Source organism: Lycium ferocissimum, chromosome 10, assembly GCF_029784015.1.
Source record: "Lycium ferocissimum isolate CSIRO_LF1 chromosome 10, AGI_CSIRO_Lferr_CH_V1, whole genome shotgun sequence".
Taxonomy (NCBI): Eukaryota; Viridiplantae; Streptophyta; class Magnoliopsida; order Solanales; family Solanaceae; genus Lycium; species Lycium ferocissimum.
Genome location: NC_081351.1, coordinates 22,526,759 through 22,547,048, shown reverse-complemented (window position 1 = coordinate 22,547,048; position 20,290 = coordinate 22,526,759). Strand labels below are relative to the sequence as shown.

Below are 20,290 nucleotides of genomic sequence, written 5' to 3'. Positions count from 1 at the left end.
ACCTTTCTGTTCATTCTTTGACTCGAAATAGTGGTAATGAAGAGGAGAGTGGTCAGTCATAAATACCAGTAACCAAAGCAAGTTTGCTTTTTGTTCAGAAAATGAAATAAATAATTTTAAAAAAAGCAAAATTTAATAGCAATGGTAGCATAACATCATACAGTGCAACAACTCTCTATAGTCGTCTCTCCATTTGAGAGAGATTTTTGTTCAAAATAGTATGCACTGAACAATTTTTATCCTTTAAATTTGTCAGAAATTTAACACTATTAATCTCCGTCAAATATTAGAAGAGATTAATCTGTTGCCTCTGACTGGTTCATAGCATTTTATTGAAAAAATATTTAGAAGACCAGAACTGCCCAGAAATATATTTAAGAGATCATTTTAAATCTACCCCAACCATAAGGGACCATTTTGTCATACAACTAGTCAAACATACTATACTCCGCATTTAAATTTTAACAAGCAGTGCTTGGGTTCATAAGTAATTGATAAAACGAGACTAAGAAGAAAAAAAGATTAATTCCCATTTTTTAATTAGTTAAAGGGATTTAAAAAAAAGGGGGTTTTATTAGAGAAAGAATGTGTTTAAAAAAGAAAAAAAAACAATATGTTTATTAGAAAAATGACATTTTTGATCCAATTAAGTAATAATAGGGTTATTTTTTGGACCAAAGTATGAACGGGAGTATTTTTGTTCAATTTCACATAGTTTAAGAGCATTTTTTTAAACCCTTTTTCATTTAATGAGTTGTTTACATTTAAATTTGGTTAGGCATGCCATGTGATGGTCTTTTCTGTTTTTGTCATTTAGAGAGACATTTTTGTTCTTTTTTAATCAATTATTTACATTTAAATTTGGTCAGACATGTCATGTGATGAGTCTTTTTAAAAACTATTGACCTAATCATTGAAGACTTTTGATATCTTGAAAGACGATATTATAAGAAAAATACATTTAATTATTGTCATTTAAGAAGAAAGTGGTCTGAGTGCCAACAATTAATATCATATCAGTTTTAAAAAATATGTATATAAAATATCTAACCAAGTGCATTAAGTGAAAATTGATCCTTATTTCTTTAACCAAATGCACCATTAAGACTTTTGAAGATGAGTGCTGCGGCAGTTAATATCATATCAGTTTTAAAAAATATGTATATAAAATATCTAGTTTAACGGAAAGACCATGAATTCAAATGCAGCAAAAATAACACATAAATATCTATTGAGTGGTTGTTTTCCCACCTGTCAGGGCCAGCCACCAAGGGGGACCATTTTTTATAATTTTTGGAAATTTTTGGAAACTGTAACAGGGTAGTTGACATCAATTTTGAAGACTTTAGGTGTCTTGAATCAATATATTATTATCACTGAAAAATCATAACATTTATTACCTCCGTTTTAATCTCTGTGAATCCATTTAATTGGGTACGATATTTAAGAAAGAGTGAAGACTTTTGAAACTTGTAGTTCAAAATAAGTCTTGAATATTTGTGTACGTAGAATCACTTCACAAAGTGAATTTATTTTCAAATTAGGAAAGAGATCATTCATTTTTTACCGTAAAAAAAGAAAATAGGTTCACATATATTGAAACAGATGAGTATGTTTTTTGCTTTTTCAGTAGACATGAAGGAGAGAGTGATGGTCAGTGATAAATACTTCCTTTGTTAACCTTACTTATCTAATATTCTAAAAATACATTTTCACTTTTACTTGTCACTTTTATTATATCAAGAAAAGATAATTTTTTTCCTATTTTACCCATAATATTAATTATTCACTTCAAATTCAATAAAAATATACATCAATTAATATGGATATATTGATAAATTATGCACTACATTTATTATTTCTTAAGGGGTGTGCAAAATGAAAACGAACGTGCAAAAGTGAACGGAGAGAGTACATCTCTAGCAACCAAAACAACATCAAAATTTAAAAGCAACAATAGCATTAGGAAGAGATATAGAGTCTATAATTGATTCCAACTGTATGTCTTCTTGTTGACCAAGACTTGAGAGAAATAAATAACAAAAATTGGCCCCTCATGTTTCAACATAGTCGTTTAATTATGCTGCTGCACAGTTATAATAGTCCTTTAAGTTTGTAAAAGTGAGCACTTTTAACCTCTATCTAATACTTATTTAACAGCTTTGTTAGAGTTTGATGGGAACTATGAACAGAACCAGAAGACTCGAAAAGTCCTATCAAATTTTAAAAATTACAACACCAAAAACTCCACTATACACCAGAAATAGAAATGCATTTCAAAAAAAGTGAACCCAACACTAGAAATACACCGAAAATATACCTCCAAATGTGAGTTTTCATTAAAACTTCTTTTCTTCTTCTTCTTCTTCTTCTTCTTCATAATTCTCTTTAAATCTAACAGCCATAATATCTTAAATATAGAGACCAAAAGTGCCAACTTTTATAAATTTAAAGGATTAAAATTTCTCAAAAAGATATTTAAAAGACTATTTTATACTTAACCCGAATATGTATAAATGACTCTTTTTGTCATTTTCTCGATATGAGGGAGACATGTTGGTCCTTTTTTAATCAATTGTTTTAGACATCTAAATTTGGTTGGACAAGTTATGTACGACTCTTTTTAAAAACCATTGACCTGATCATTGATTTTTTTTTTTTTTGGTTCAAGATTATTTGAGGACTTTTGAATATAAGAAAATCACATTTAATTACATTTAAGAAAATCATATACAACATGTGATGAGCTTTTGTATATGACATGTGATGAGTCTTTGTTTAATACTCTTGTTAGAATCAACTTTCCTTCTTTCAACAATTATGTGGGTCAAAATAATGGAAAGAGGATATCTTTAACCCCCCCCCCCACCCCAGGGTAAAATATCGACTAAATGAGATATTTCTCCATTAAATATTTACTCTATTTATGTGTATCTCTATTAGTGATAAAAATTTATTAAGGATAAAATAGGAAAAAAATAATTAATTCTGTTTTGAATTTCTAAAACTACATATAATTTGAAACAACTATTTTTGTGTTTACATTTAAATTTGGTTAGACATTCCGGGTCTTTTTCTATTTTTGGCATTTTCTCCATTTCAAATAGACCTGTTTGCTCTTTTTTAATAAATTATTGAAGACTTTTGATATTTTGAAACATGATATTATAATAATCGTTGAATCTTGAATATAAGAAAATAACATTTAATTTTTTTTTCTTGGAACCCCAGGGAAACCGATTACTTTTTCGGATGCACACTGGGTAACTTACTTATTGTACAATAATTTGCAAAACACACAGGAGATGTAAATCGTACAAGCATGTTACGGTGCGACGTAACTTTGATCGAGAAGGTTGTTGGTGAGGGGAATCGATCCTACTTTAACTAAATATTCTGCATTAAATCCAACAACTTTAGTAAGTTTGTTGGCCCTTTTCCCTTTTAAAATTATCATTAACACTAATTTTAAAACAAACTCGCGTTTTGCATTGTTGGAAGACTTTATTATCTTCTACCTACCTTTCTGTTCATTCTTTGACTCGAAATAGTGGTAATGAAGAGGAGAGTGGTCAGTCATAAATACCAGTAACCAAAACAAGTTTGCTTTTTGTTCAGAAAATGAAATAAATAATTTTAAAAAAAGCAAAATTTAATAGCAACAGTAGCATAACCCAGAAAGAGGCAGCGGACAATCACATCATACAGTACAACAACTCTCTATAGTCGTCTCTCCATTTGAGAGAGATTTTTGTTCAAATTAGTATGCACTGAACAATTTTTATCCTTTAAATTTGTAAATTTAACACTATTAATCTCCGTCAAATATTAGAAGAGATTAATCTGTTGCCTCTGACTGGTTCATAGCATTTTATTGAAAAAATATTTAGAAGACTAGAACTGCCCAGAAATATATTTAAGAGATCATTTTAAATCTACCCCAAACATAAGGGACCATTTTGTCATACAACTAGTCAAACATATTATACTCCGCATTTAAATTTTAACCAGCAGTGCTTGGGTTCATAAGTAATTGATAAAACGAGACTAAAAAGAAAAAAAGATTAATTCCCATTTTTTAATTAGTTAAAGGGATTTAAAAAAAAAGGGTTTTATTAGAGAAAGAATGTGTTTAAAAAAAAAAAGAAACAATATGTTTATTAGAAAAATGACATTTTGACCCAATTAAATAATAATAGGGTTATTTTTTGGACCAAAGTATGAACGGGAGTATTTTTGTTCAATTTCACATAGTTTAAGAGCATTTTTTTTTAACCCTTTTTCATTTAATGAGTTGTTTACATTTAAATTTGGTTAGACAAGCCATGTGATGGGTCTTTTTCTGTTTTTGTCATTTAGAGAGACATTTTTTGTTCTTTTTTAATCAATTATTTACATTTAAATTTGGTCAAACATGTCATGTGATGAGTCTTTTTAAAAACTATTGACCTAATCATTGAAGACTTTTGATATCTTGAAAGACAATATTATAAGAAAAATACATTTAATTATTGTCATTTAAGAAGAAAGTGGTCTGTCATAAATACATGAAATTTAATTATCCCAAGAATATATATTGAGTGGTTGCTTGTCTTTAATTTCTTATGTTTAGTTAATTATTCTCAGTTGTTACTCTTTCTTGGATAAAAAAGAGTATCCACTTATAAAATTAAGAAAGAATTAATCTTATTTTTTTAGATGTGTCCCTATTAAATGCTATGTGATCGCAATACCTATTTAGTTAGGGGCAATTTAGTTAAATTAATAATTTTTTTCTAAGAATTAATATTTTTTTAAAAGATGTGCAAATGAATAAGTGAACACTTTTTTTTATCGGGAGTAAACAGTGTTCAAAAGAAAGGAAAAAAAGCTCCTAGAAAGAAAGGCGTGTGAGCTGAAAGTAACTTTTGTTCAAAATTCCAACTGGATGTCTTCTTACTGAGCATTTACATGTGTGTTCAGTGTTCACACGAGGAAAAGTTGACCAAGACTTGAGGGAAGAAAATAACAAAAATATTGATTTTCTTTGAAAAAATAATAAATATTTAATTTCTTCTTGTTGCCCGCAGACTTGGGGCCTTTTGTCTAAGTGTTATTCAATTTTGACTCGTCCGCTTTGTAAAAAGTTATAGTAATCCTTTAAGTTTGTAAAAGTGAATATTTAACAACTTCGTTAGATTTTTTATGGGAACTATGAAAAGAATAAGAAAACTCAAAAAGTCTAATCAAGTTTTAGAAACTACAACACCAACAACTCTACTATACACTAGAAATATAAATGCATTTCAATCTCATATATTGGGATAGGGGAAGTAATTTTTTCACACCATTTAAAATTTTCTAATATCTTTTCTATTTTTCACTCCACCATCTACTCCATTTTTCCTCCAACAAAAACGCCACTTCAATGTCTTTTCTATTCCTTCATTTCCACCATTTTTACAGCAATTGAAGTTGGAGATGAAAAATTGAGTATTTTACCAAGTTTAGCTCCTCTGCTCGTGCAAGCAATTAAAATCCCTCCCCATTAAAAAGGGGCTCCTTTACCCTTTTTTTGTTATTCTTTCTTTTCAACTTTCTTTTTTGCCTCTTGTTTTTTCTTTTTTAGTTTTTTACTGTAAATCGATATTAGCGAGTTGACTTAGTTTGCACATAAGTTTGGTCAATAATTATAGGGATTTAAAAGGTAGACTAGATCAAGTTAAAAGTGTGTGGATGAAAACATTGGAACAAGTACTCTCTGCATAAACAGGCAGGAAACATTGATTTAGCATAAAGTCCATTTGTGAATACTCTCTCGACTCTCATCAATACTACTCTACTGTAAACAAGTTGACTCAGTTTGAGATCGATTCTGGGACCTGACTTCGGAGCATTTGAAACCTTTATCTCCAATCTCTCTCGGTCGGAGGTCGAGTCACGGAGATGATGACAGAGAGATCCAAATTCTTAAAACAGTTAACTTTCTCAGCTCTTTCCATGTCGACGAAATCGATTCTCGCGAGAAGTGATGATATTTCGGCATTTGACTTAGATATATGCACTTGGCGCAAACTAAGCATCTCCACTCAATCTTCCATCAAGTCTTTCCTTCTTAATCCTATCATCAATTTTGAAGAATCACAATTGATCACCGAACGGCGCCATTATAACATTTGCAGGTTGGCTACTTCACTTCTTCCGGACAACAACTGGCCTGAATTATTGCCATTCTTGTACCAATGCCTCGCTGATTCAAACAATTACTTCAAAAAGTTAGCTTTCTTAATATTTGCTGAACTAGCTGAGGACATAGGTGAAACAATAGTAGTCCCTTCTGCAAAGACTTTGCACTCACGATTCCGTAATACACTGAATGATGATACCCTTGATCTAGATGTGAGGATCGCAGCAGTGAGCGCTGTGATCAAATTCATTCAGCGTATGCCGAGTTCAAATGAGAAGGAGCGCTTTCGGGATTTGTTGCCCGGAATGATGATGACATTGACTAACGCATATTTGAGCAAAGGTGAGGTTGCAGACGAGAAGGCCCTGACATATTTTATAAAGTTGGCCGAGGATGAGCCTAGGTTCTTTAGAAGTCAGCTCGTGGATGTGGTATCCACTATGTTTGAGATAACAGAGGCCGAGACATTGGAAGAGCGGACGAGGCACTTGGCAGTTGAATTTTTGATAACATTGGTTGAGGCGAAGAAGAGGGCCCCAGGCATGATGAAGAGGGTCCCCTTGTTTATTAGCAGATGTTTCGCAATGTTATTGAAGTTATTACTAGATATTAAGGATGACCCTGCTTGGCATAGTGCCGAGACTAATGTGTTTGATTATACAGGGGCTACAAGTAACTTCCATGTTGGTAGGAAGTGTTTAGAACGGTTTTCTCTTGCATTAGGAGGTAAGTCTATTGCTCATGTTGCCATAGAGCAACTGTCTGCTTACTCGGATGCGCCAGAATGGGAGAAGCGCCATGCAGCTCTCATTGCACTTACTTTTATTGCTGAAGGCTGCTCAAAGGTACACAATTGTCTTACTTGTGGATTAAGTATGCCTATGGTTTGGTTATAACACATATTATTTCAACTCGTAGCATTTAAGAGGTGCATTTAGTGGCAAACTGCCTAAAGTTATAAGATAATTTGCCATACTCCCCTATTGTTTATTTTAAAGCTCATTTCTTCGATTTATTTATTTTTGGATTTAGTGATTAACTTGAATTAATGGTTTCTTTGCTCTTATAGGTAATGATTAAGAATTTGGAGGTGGTGACATTGGTTCTCAATTGTTTCCAAGATCCTCATCCTCGAGTTAGATGGGCAGCTTGCTTTGCAATTTTGCGGTTTTTGCTTGACTTCTCTCCGCATTTTCAAGAAAAATACCATAACCAAGTATTCCTTGCATTAGCTGCAGCTATGGATGATTCTTATCCACGAGTGCAGGTTTGTCCTACCGTCTATGAGTGCTGCAAGTTTCCTAAAAAACAATTGCAAGCTAAAACAAGATTAGATTATCATTGATATATGAAACAACCAGCCATAAGAGCTCTAGTACTGTGCTTTTGGAGCTCTAGTAGTACAGTTGATTAACAACTTTTCATAAGAAAGATAAGTCTACTACTAGAAAAATACATGAGGAAGTCTACATGGGGTCGATTGAGATGAAAATCTAAAAAATAGTTTTAATTTATAAGAAAAAATTTGCCAAATTAAGGGATTTATTTGAAAAATAATCCCAAAGTATTTTTTCCTATGTGATAGGTAAACAATCAAAAATATTAAAAAATTATTTTTGTGAAAGTAGAAAAAATCCCCAAGTAATATTCGGATGTAGGCCGGAGATTATTTTTGGGGACTTATGGGGATATTTATCACCAGAAATTATTTGGGATTTTGTTACAGTGAATTTAATTATTTCTTGAGAACGAACTTGGATTTTATTACCTAGAAAAAATGGGGATTTTGTTGTTGCTAATTTACAATAAAATTAGTTTTGGGAACTCCCAGGATTTTATTACCTCAAATTACTTGGGGATTTTATTGGTTGTGACTTTAAGATTATTTCTTGGGAATTTACCTGGGATTTTTATTACCTAGTAAATTATTTGGGGATTTTGTTATTGTGAATTTGGCTGAGAATTATTTATTAGTGATATAAAGAACAATATATTTTTTGCAAGTTAAACTTAGTGATTGTGTACAAATTAGATAATTTAAAATTAACCTCTAAATAATAAAAGTTAATATTCAAATAACTTCCTTCAATATATTGATTTTATCTATTTTATATTTATTGATTACTTATTGGTAAATTTAGTTAAAATGTTGATTCCATATAAAAATTAATGATGTGAAATTGTTTGGATTGAATATTCATTTCATTAGGCATGGAACGGTTGGTTTTAATATTTTTTTGGACGTTCTGTACTACTTTTTCTGACTTATTCTCATGTGGCACACATTTGTTCCAAAAAAATGTCATCTTTCTATATTTTTAGAAATTATTTCGTTTTGAACTTCTCACTTTACCCTTAATGAAACGTGTTTTTTCGCCACATAAATTCGGGAAAGGGACTAATTCATTAATTTTATTTTATTTTGATAATTAATAAATTTATATGATTAATATAAATGATATAACAAAGGTGGGCTAATATATTAGAAAATATACTAAGCTATATACAAAACAACATCAACAACAATAACAACATTTCAGTTCTGAAGTGAGTGCACGGAGATTGTACCCACACATTGAGAGGTGAAACATCCTAAATTGTGTATTATTGTTTTACAATTAATTTTTAAATCAAGAAAATATTAAGTTGCATTTATTATTAAAAAAAATGATGTGACTAATTTTTAATCGTATTTCCTACTTTGTATATGTTAATTTTTTATATGCATTAAAGTGATGTAATCTAATTATAATATGTTATTTAAGTCTATATATTAAGTAACATTTACAAATAAATATCACTTAAGTATCAAGTAATCTTCCGATTCTATTTTCAAACACCATCTTAATTAACACCTAATTAATATTATTACGATAACTTGATCTTGTATTCACTGTTACAATAGGGAAATAATATTAGCAATTACTCCATCCGTTTCAATTTATGTGAACCCATTTGACTGAGCACGAAGTTAAGAAAGAAGAGAAGAGTTTTATATTTGTGTTGTTAAATGAGTGACATATATTTTGTGTGGCTATAAATTATTGCATAAAGGTAAATTATTTCAAAATATAGAAAGTGATCATTCTTTTTTGTACGGACTAATAAGAAAATATGCTCACATAAATTGAAAAGGAGTGAATACTTAACAAGATATAATATATTCAATTAAGATATGTCTTATATAAAAGAAAATTTCAATGTGCTATTCAAGGCATATAAATTAAACTTGTTAAAAGTATACCTTAAGAAAAGAATTCAAAAAGAAATATGAATGGAAAAATCTTAGGAAAAATGATGGTCGTGGATCTCCGTACCACATCGGCTACGGAGCAATTGCTTGAGCTAAACATAAGCCCTTTAGGGAAATATTACTTGGTCTCCATTATGCTTTCTACAATTGAAATCTCCACTTAAAAATTTAGTGGAATGGAAATATTGTTATCTGAATAAATATTGGTAAGAGTAAACGTTAAAAAAAAGTAAAATTTGAGTGGAATTACAATTATATGAATAGAATAGGGCGTGATGACAAAGTACTGTGAGTAGGGATTTATTTTTGCCTAAAATTCTTACAGATTTAGTTGAAATTTTTTGTGAGGAATTACCTACGAATTTTTCTCTAGAAAATTCCTCTTTTTATAATTTTTTACCAAACAATTCTTGCGGATTTTTTATATTTCATGCGGAAATATCCGCAAGTAGTTGCATGCGGAATAAAAATCCCCTTGTAATTTACATAAAATATGAATAAAAATAAATGAATAATTACTCACGAAGGTTTTTCCTTCGAATTATTTTTTGCATTAGAAAATGCCCATGAAACTACATTACGTGCAGATTTTTCTGTATAATCCCCACATAATTTGCATTTTTCTAGTAGTACTATAGTTTGAGATGCAAGAAAATGTTTTAATTTATAAGAAAACATATGTAAGAGATCATTGATAATGCTTGATACAACAACGAAACTAATTTTTCAAGGAAAATGTATATTCAAGGTTAAAACAGTTGGGTTTATACTAATTTTGGAAAAAAGGTGCAACTATAAAACCAGGCATATGAGACTCCCAAGGTGAAAGAAGATAATTACATCAAAATATAAAAGTGAAAGAAGAAAACTGACAACTTTGGCTTCATACATACATACTGTTCAAAGTCCCCTAAGGCCCGTAATAGTGGCTAAAAGTTCACAATGGCACACTGAGTTGATCAGAATTACAAATGAATAAAGTTAAAAAATTGATCGATAAAATAAATAAAGTTATAAAAGATTAATGTTTGAGGCAAGTTCCTCATTTGGAGGTTTTATTTTCTTCTGTTTTCAAGTTGAATAGTGGGTATGACTATTCAAATTCAATTTCAGTTCTGAATCTGGTCTATATTGAATCATTTATAGTAACTTTTCAAATTCATTGGAAAAGATATTTGATTAATATTTTAATAATTTGTAAAAGAACAGTATAACTTTTAAAGGGCATAAAGGTCTATCAACTTTATATGGGCATTTTGTCTTAACTTTTCACTATGGTTATTCCCACTTTTAATATATGTTGAAAATAATAATTCAAAATTATAGAAAACAAAAATTGGTTAAGATTTGATATTTTAATCCATGTCCAGTTAAGATTTATAATGGTTGAAGAGAAAGTGTTTCAACAATTGATGGGTTAGAAACAAGTGACTCAACAATTTGAAGATGGTAACAAGTGGATAATTAGATGTACAATAATGAATTACGGAAGAATGTTGGAAATAATAATTCAAAATTGTAGGAAACAAAAATTGGTTAATTTAATTGTTAAATTTATAGGTAGAGAAACAAACAATCTCGATCATAGTAAATATATTAGATAATATTATTTTTAATTAAATGCATTTATTTTATGAATTTCAAAATATTACGATTATATTACCTCAAAAATTAAATGAATCACTTAAAAGTGTTTTGATTCAAAAGCATAGAACTAATAAGTAAAGCCTAGACAAAATTTGCATATTAACCAACTCATTTGATTCATAAAAACATTTGAAGATGGTTATTAACAAGTCTAAACTTTTAACACAAAAATTAAATACCAAAATAGAAAAAAATAATTAGCAAAAATAATAACTATCAAAATTCATAGAATTAAAAATATTGGAAATAATAATTCAAAAGTGTATGAAACATTAAAAGATTTGGTTGATATTTTAATTAAATGCATTTATTTTAGGATAATTATATTAAACTCAAAATAAACATTATATTACCTCAAGTTTTTTAAATTTGAGTTAAAAGTAATTTTTGATTCATTATTCAAATAAAAATAATACTATCAAAATATTATATAACAATCATCTAACAAAGATAAAATTATGGAAAGAAAATTTTTAGAAGAAAAAAAAAAAGAGAAAGAGAAAAGTCTATCAATAAAATATTTTCCTTCAATATATATAAGAGCTCTCTTAAAAGCTGACTTACAAGTTGAATGATTGTAACATATGAGACTATAAAGAAACTACTTATTACTACTAAATGTCAGGGGAGGTATCTAAAGTTTACCCTTAAATGAATTTCGGAAAAATATTCATAAGCCTAAGGATTTGATAGATGCGACATTACTTCTCCATTCAGTTGTTGATGCCAACTAATTTTCTCCTTTTACTCTTTCGCATTTTCATAGGCAATTGCCGTATATGCTCTCTGCTCCTTCGGTGAGACCGGCAAGCCAGAATTTTTGATACCTCACCTAGATGGATTAGTTAACAAACTGCTTGTACTTATAAAGGTGTGCAAATATAGAGGCAACCAAATTACAGAGGAATTTCACTGCTCACAAGTGTGCAAGAAACTAATATATATTTTTTTTCTTTTTTTTTTTTTTTTGTTCGTTGAAATTCAGAATGACAAACAAATTGTCCAAAAAGAAGCATTAAAAGCAATTGCTTTTACAGCTCAATCTATTAAGGTATTAACTGGAGCATTTTTTTTTTTCAACTCAATTATACTTGTACCCATATTATGAATCATGAAGGCTAATATATTATACGCCAACAGGAGCACTTCCGAACCTGCTATGACACTGTCATGCCACACTTGAAAACTGTCCTGAGAAACGCAGATCTTCAATCTAATCTCATTGTTCTTCCCTATGCAATGCTCTGCATAGGCTGTGTTGTGAGAGCTGTTGGCAAAGAGAAATTTAGAGATGACGAAAAGCAGGTCTTCTACTAATAATTATACCCGGTGGATCCAGTACATATCTTCTTTAGTTCCGTAATCATGGCTTGGTTTTTGTTTTATTACAAAGTAGGTCAATTTCACAGCAAGATAATGACAGGGATATCTTTCCTCATATCAATTCCATTTTGGTTTCCCTCTTTCCATTTTCTTTCACTGGTCATTTCTCAACATGGAGCTTACTTTTCATTTGTTTCCTTTTTTTGTTGATGTTGTTGTCATTAAAGGTTATGGAAATGCTTATGTCATTACAAGCAAAGGTGGATGATCCAACTGTTACTATAGAATTGCTATGTGTATGTGTTAATCACTTGATTTTAAGATCATAATTGCTTTCTAGATGGGCCTCTCTTTATTTTCATTATTTCATCACAGGCATGTGTTAGAATTTGCGAGTGCATGGGAAAGGATTTTCTTCCTTATATGAATGTAGTCATGCCCATCTTACTTCAATGTGCTCAACTTAATACCATCTCTATGGAGCAGTACAATGCTAATAGGTAAGCTTTTATCATTGAGGTTTGACTTTTTTCCGTAATTTGTGAAGTTCATCTAGATTTCTTCTTCTTTTATTGAGTTATATTATATAGTTGACCTACATTGGGTATAAAAGGCATCCAAAGTGTTTTATAAATATCGTACTTAAGGTTATCATTTGGATGCTCAAATTCTTACAAATACTATCAGAGCCAACTCTTGACAAGGCCATTCTCACAAATGTCTATCGGTGTTAAAGTCCAAGGTTGAAATCCAAAATCCGGTTACACATGCTAGAGGTGTTGAGCTATGATAAGAAAATTGATCTTGGGTCTAACTCAACTCTAAGGGCCGTTTGGTTGGAAACAAGTCATCCCAGGATAACTTATCTTGGGATTAATTATTCCACCCTCCCACAGGGATAAAATAACACTACAATCCCGGGATTAGTTATACCGCGATTTTATCCCAACCAAACGTGGATAAACTCATCTTAAATATAATCTCGGGATTATTTATCCTTATCCCTTGTACCAAATGAGCCCTAAAAGCTGGCTCAAGAAGTGAGGATTGCCCACGAATAGATAAAGTGAAAGAAATGAACTTAAACACAAGAAAATATAAAAAAAAAATATGAGGCAGAATGTAGCTAAAAACATGTACTTCGAGCCGCCGGTCAGATACAACGATAGTAAAAATGAATTACGCAAGATTAAGTTGGATGTTTGAAACAAATACTGCAAAAAATTTCAAAATGACACTAAATGAGATATAATAAGTTATAGTACTATTTTATTAGTTCTAAATAAGTATATAATTATATATCATGTGTCTAATATTCTCTAATCAATTAAATTTCAAAGCCTCAGATGTGCCAAAGTTCAAACAGAAGTCCAGAAGTAAGGACTGATATTTTGACAATTCTAGTACCAATCAAGGGGCGAAAATCCACACTATAGCAAGCTGCCCACTGTTAGACCCAAAACACAAAGTGATCATCTTCTAACTGCCGGTTTAATTCGCTGGGAGAAACCTTTTCCCCTTCATATAATATGCTTTTCAAAAAGCCCTAACTTTGATCCAATTCTTTCAAATCTCTTTTCAATTCGTTCACTGCTATACTTGATGTTGCTAACACACAGTGTATAATATGCTTTTGAAAAGGCCCTAACTTTTCTGGATTTTTTGGATTCATTTTTTTCTCTCTTTCTGATACAGTCCTGCTTGCCACATCAGTGCGAGTGGTGTTCACACTCTTTAATTTGTGTGGAATTGTCAAATAAGTGTCCAGTAGGTGCACTTTTAACTAAAATTAAGTGCTCAATAGGTGCCTAAATGGAATTATGTGACAAGTTCAAGGGGCTAAATATGTATTCAGCCTTAATTAAATAATTACTTCTATTGGATATGATTGATTTCTAGTACAATAAATCTTACTTAAGCTTCAAATCTTGCAGTAAAGAGACACTAGAGATGAAAGCTAGAGCCTGTAAAATGCTATGTGGGTATGCTCATACATTGAAGGAAGACTTTTACCCATGGATTTCCCAGGTTGGCATGAATGATCACCTACGTGTTTTCTTTTTCTCATGTGCTTTCGAGAGAAGTCAAATTAAACAAGTGATATCAATTGCTTAATGTATGAAACAGGCCGTTTCAATCCTTGTTTCGCTTCTGAAATTCTATACCCACAAACCTGTCAGGAAATATGCTGTTGAAGGTGAGAATTCTCATGATTTCATATATTTTTTTCCAGTTGTTGATGCAATTTATTATTTTTTGCTGTTTAAGCCATGCCCCTCCTGTTGCGTTCTGCTAAGCTGGCTGTTGAGAAAGGGGTTGCTCAAGACGAAAGTGAGTCATATTTCACGAAGTTGTCAGACCATATAATACTGGCTTTGGTTGAAGCTTTGCATAAGGTTGTTCTTAACATCAATACTTATGTTGTTTATTTTTCTTCCTTTTTTGGTGGGAGAATGCTTATGTTCGGTACCCGCAAGGGTGGCTCAGTTGGTTGAGCATGGGGCTTTCATAATGGAGGTCTCAGGTTCGAAACCCCCTACCTACGAAAGTAGGGGATTTGCCTTCTGGGTCGAGCTCGTCGCACATGGCTTGCCTAGTGTGAGTTATTTGCGGGCTATCGCACAGGAGCAGGGTTTATCCTGTGCGCACCCAAAGGGTAGCGGCTGTGAGGTTCCCTTGTCATAAAAAATAATAATAATAAAAAGTGCTTATGTTCGGTGCATTTGGATAATAAATAAGTGATATTTGATATGTTATCTCATGCAGGAGTTTGAGACAGAAATGTGTGTAGTCATGTTGGAAGAATTGAACAATTGTCTGCAGGTTGGTTTATGTTTAATACGGTTTCTTTAATCTTGTTGATCCAAGTTTGCAGGTTGAACTTTTTAAATATGATCAAAATATTGGCCTTTACATTCCCACAGAGTAAATAATTCCAACTTAAGGTCACTCTAAATCTATGACCCTATTTCTTTTCCTTCACTAGAGATCTAAACACATCATTCGTCCAAACTCATATCAGTTATATTCTGCTAGTAGCAGAATAAAGCTAAGTACAACTCTTATATAGAGGAGAAGGGTACAAAGAGCAATCACTTGCATTGCCTAATATATATGCAGGAGATCAACTAAAGTAGAAGCTCCTTAGTTAATTTATACCTACAAACTAAAACATGGTTAAACCAATAAAATGCTTAAAATTTGCGTGTGGAATTAAATTTACTATAGATAGCGCAGTAGCCAAAGTTTTCTTGACATGACTAGGCAAGACTGGCGAGTCTGACAAACAGCTTATTAACTTTGTATTAGCTTGGCTCCATAGAGAAAAACTTCCTTTCAGATAATCCATGTTAAGACAAGTTACGGCTATTATTAATAATGTTTCATTAATAGTGTCAAAACAAGGAACAGCAAAAGCAGCAGCAGGTAAGTTAGAATGGCAAAGAAATGTTTCTGTTATTATGATCCTTTTGTGTCTTCTTTCAGATTTGTGGACCACTTCTCAATGAAGGTCAGGTTCGTAGCATCGTGGATGAGATAAAGCATGTCATTACAGACAGTTCAAGTAGAAAACAAGAACTCAGAGAGAGAGAGAAAATGGAAGATTTCGATGATGAGGAAGCTGATTTGTTGGCGAAGGAAAGCAATCAGGAAGAAAGCGTTTTCCATAATGTATGTTTTATATAAGAATGCAGAAGCACACCGTTTTGTCTTTCTACTAGCATTTCAATTTGAATCTACTATTATTAGCCAATCATTTTATCCTTTTTATTAGGTTTGCTATATATTGCGCACATTGATCGGAACTTTCAAGGCTTCTTTCTTGCCTTTCCTTGATGAGTTGTCAACATATTTGTTACCTATGTGGGTAAGTTATAACCAATATAGTCGTAACCTTCTAGTTTGTTTTTCATTATATTCATTTTTTCTTGCTTTTATGAAGGCCAAGGAAAAAACAATTACTGAGAGACTCACATCTATTGGTGTCTTTAATCGTCTTATGGAGGAGTGCCCTGAAGCAGCTCTAACGTAGGTCTATATAGTTGTATGGGTTTTCTTAAATGAGTTGCCCGATTTGATAGTTACTTCCTGTAAAAATAGGTACTATGATTCATGTCTTTCTTTAATTTTGGACGCAAGCAATGACGAACACCCACGTGTTAGACAGGTTTGTACATCTTAGTGGTAATAGCTTTAACTCAAGTTGTGTTCACTATTTGTGCTTATGCTGATTTCATGTTCAGTCTGCTCTTTATGGACTTGTGCTTTGGGCGGAATATGGTCGTTCTTCTTTCAAACCTTTTGTAGGAGGTATGATACTGTTGAATGTGATATTGAGACCCTTTGAATCATCATGCGAAGGGACGAGAAATGATATGCTTTTTTGTGTATTTACTAAATCTTATGACCTGAACCAGAGGCTCTGTCAAGGATCAATATAGTGATAATGCACAAACGAGCTCGCGAACCTGAGAATGAATTTGCATATGATAATGCTGTTTCTGCACTTGGTAAGATATGTCAGTTTCATGGGGAAAGTATCGACTCAGCCCAGGTATGTTCTTTTATTCGTTTTTGCATTCTTACTTCTTTTGTTCTAGTGTTTTCAATTTGTTCTCCTAACTCTTAGAGACCCCAAACTAATTCTTTATTTTTCTAATCACATCCGAAAAAGGACATATCATGTATTTTTTTTGTATACATGTAATCTGAGATTCTTTCTCCTTTTTCAGATGATACCTGCATATATAAATTTTTAAGAGTTTTTGTCCTTTTTACTTATTTAATTAAACTATAGATGAAGGTGTTTCAGTCGGTAGAAAAGGAATTGTAGACACTTTCATATGTTTGTGTAATGTCCTTAATGGAAATAGAGAACAAAAATAGTAATTGCGAATTGAATAGCTCAAATTGGGATTTTATTGATGAACAAACGTTACAAGCTTAGAAACAGTGGAACTCATAGGCAATGAAACTCCGTTAATGAGCTTCTAACCTGCAATGGTGAATTAGGGCAGAAAAGAAGTTAGGGAGAGAAGAGAAGAGATCGAGAGAGAAGAAAGAATTTGAGAGGCAAGTTAGAAAATTATGAGCTGCGATTCCCTCCGTTATTCTGTTATAGACAGAAGTTGTAGGATTAATCCCCTCCGTTAATTGCTAGCCGCCTCTGAGATTGAATCTGAGCCCTACGATCATTTATTAAGTGGTCAGCTGGACCTCACGTGTGCACGTGTTGTATCCACGTTTCTGGCTCATATTCCCCTTTCGCGAATTAAGCTAATACCTCAGCTCCTTCACTTTCCCAATTCATTTCAATTCATGATCTCCGAACACTAGGCTTGACAATTTCATTTTAAGGAAATTGATTGCAAAAATTTTCTTCATGTGACTGGTACGACGGTGTGTGTCGTTTTCTAATACCTTTCACTAAGGTTTTGTTTCATTGTGAATGTACTTACCCGTCAAATTATGGTAATTTGGTAGGTTATTCCAGCTTGGTTAAATTGCCTGCCTATCAAAGCTGACTTGCAAGAAGCCATATTTGTTCATGAACTGTTATGTTCAATGGTGGAAAGGTACTGGATTGGTTTGCTCTAATTGTTTCCTGCATCCACATGATTTCTCGAACTTCTGCACGTTGTTGTAACTTCTCTATGTGGAGATCTGACTTGCAAAAGTCATCTTGCTGGTGGTTGTTACTGTATTTACACCTTTTTACTCTTCTAAACTTGCAGGTTAGACAGAGAACTTCTAGGTCCTAACTATCAAAACCTTCCAAAAGTTGTTTCAGTTTTTTCAGAGGTTAGTCTGTAATCAAAACTACTAGATGCTAGATTGAGCTGTTCGTTTTTGATTGATTTAAAGATTTTGCAACTGCGATTCTTCTATCTATTCTTGTTCGGAGAACATTAGAACCTTATGAGATTTTTAAAAAGTTAACATTTGTCAGTATTCCTCATTTTTGTTCTGCTTTTTAAGTTTTGATTTGACTTAAAAATAAAAATAAAAGGTTTATTGAAGCAGAGCGGTTAAATAGTACAACTATGTCGAAATACTATTCAAGGATCTAATTTTAAGTAACATTCCCGTGTTTCTTTCCCTTTGGCTTTAAATTTCATTGAGATAATTGAATGATCTGTCGATATGACTCTTAACAAACTAAATTAATGTATATGTAAACACTCGGTAATTTACTGTTACTTCTTGTGTAGGTTCTATGTTCTGAAAAGGATCTCGCTACAAAAGAAACTGCAAATCGCATGATTAACGTATTGAGGCATCTTCAGCAAACACTGCCACCAGACACCATGGAATCAACATGGTCATATCTTTTGCCTCGGGAGGAGATGGAATTGAAATCCCTTCTATCACCTGAAGAAGATGCTAACTTTTAACCAATTCAATGGAACTACTACAATTGCAATTTGTTGGATCAAGCATTTTTTATACTTCAAGAGTGTAGCAGTTGTGAGCATAGAAGACGGAATATATATTTTGTAATGTCTACATGTATTGTATACTTCTTTAAGCAGCATTACTATTCCAAACATCATAGAAGGAACCAAACATCATTGAAGGAATAATGGATTATGTTGGTTGTGATTCTGATGTTTTGTCTGATTGGTAGTGCTAGCTTATTTGCATTCAGTCATTTCTTAACATAGAGCTTATTTTTCATCTGTTTTCTTTCGTTGTTTTCATTTAAATAGGTTATGGAGGTGGTTATGCCGTTACAAGGATCAGAACTGGAGGCATATGTGTTAATTCTATTATTTTACGAACTCAAAATTTAGGCTGAATACATTTATTGCCACTCAAATTTGCCCCTTTTTTCTCATTTAGACACCTGAACTAAAGGTTGATACAGAACAAAATAATCGTTAATTGCATTTAATGGTATGTCGTATTTCGTACCTCTTTTCTTGCGCTATTCTTCTTCTTCTTCCCCTCCTCTTTGTCTGATCTTTGGTACAAATATTGAATTGAAGTGCAGGTGCTGCAGTTTGAACTTTGCAACACTTTTGAACTTCAAATGCAGACCAATAGCCTGAAGTTGGTCTGAGTTCCACTTCCAAACTAAAGAAGAATCTAACAAGATCATATTGAATGTGGAAAATATATTTAGCAGTGCACTCATTTTTACTTACTAATATGAAGCAGATTGAATTGTAGCATCAAGCAAAATCAATTCCTAATCGGATACTTTACTGTTTTTTTGCTTCTGAAGTGATAGAAGAAACAGAACTACCTACGTAAAAGTTTAAGGCGAAACCTTAGGTACTTGGTCTAAAGTTGTCCAGAAGGTTTCAGACAAATGGTCGAAGTTGTAGAAGAAACTGAACTACGATTGAGAAAAATGCAGCATTAGTGCACCAACTAGTTTAGAATCGAGAAGTATTAGTAGATATTGTATTTGCTCCTGAAAACTGGTTTTATATTTAAGTTTAGGCATGTATCAAGCCTTTTAAGTGTACCAGCTATCTAGCAAGACTCATGAATTGATGTGACATTTCTCCATTTTTGGGCATCTTTCAACTCAAATGGATCACCAATTTAGTACTATTCTCAACTAACACAAAAGCTCCCATATTCCTATACATCAGAAACATCGGCAAGATTAGGATTTTGAGTTTATAAGTTCTGAATTCTAGAGAAAAGGTAACTTACCGGGTTCTGAATAAATTATTTGTATATATTAAGTGGATTTTTTAAATACAAAATACAAAGTCTGAGTCAAAGCTATTGGGTTATGTCGAACCTGTAAACAGGCTTGTAGCTCTTCCCCTTATTAGAAACTTGGTAGGTTTAGTTGTTGATGTTATAAAATGCAGCGTGCAACCATAAGATTCTCTTGTACCTACTATAGTCTCCATGAAACTAACCTTAATTATATTTGTTGT

At 32.1% G+C, this 20,290-nt stretch overlaps 1 protein-coding gene across 1 annotated transcript; it reads left to right on the top strand.

Moving 5' to 3' along the window:
- Positions 1–5,925: 5,925 nt before the first annotated feature.
- LOC132034724 (uncharacterized) lies at positions 5,926–19,037 on the top strand. Its single transcript, XM_059425087.1, has 20 exons — positions 5,926–7,011; positions 7,236–7,433; positions 11,833–11,937; positions 12,052–12,117; positions 12,207–12,371; positions 12,617–12,685; positions 12,765–12,889; positions 14,324–14,417; positions 14,517–14,586; positions 14,658–14,785; positions 15,156–15,212; positions 15,876–16,061; positions 16,165–16,257; positions 16,333–16,418; positions 16,491–16,557; positions 16,634–16,700; positions 16,808–16,944; positions 17,874–17,965; positions 18,125–18,191; positions 18,602–19,037. The coding sequence occupies exons 1-20, from the start codon at positions 5,926–5,928 to the stop codon at positions 18,782–18,784; spliced, it is 3,141 nt and encodes a 1,046-aa protein (XP_059281070.1). The 3' UTR covers positions 18,785–19,037.
- Positions 19,038–20,290: the final 1,253 nt, after the last annotated feature.

Bases quoted from the DNA above. Each gene is read 5' to 3' on its own strand.
- LOC132034724 (XM_059425087.1), top strand. From the start codon at position 5,926: ATGATGACAGAGAGATCCAAATTCTTAAAACAGTTAACTTTCTCAGCT. The intron at 11,938-12,051 runs GTGTGCAAATAT...GTTGAAATTCAG, and splicing joins AACTGCTTGTACTTATAAAG to AATGACAAACAAATTGTCCA. The intron at 14,418-14,516 runs GTTGGCATGAAT...TGTATGAAACAG, and splicing joins TTTACCCATGGATTTCCCAG to GCCGTTTCAATCCTTGTTTC.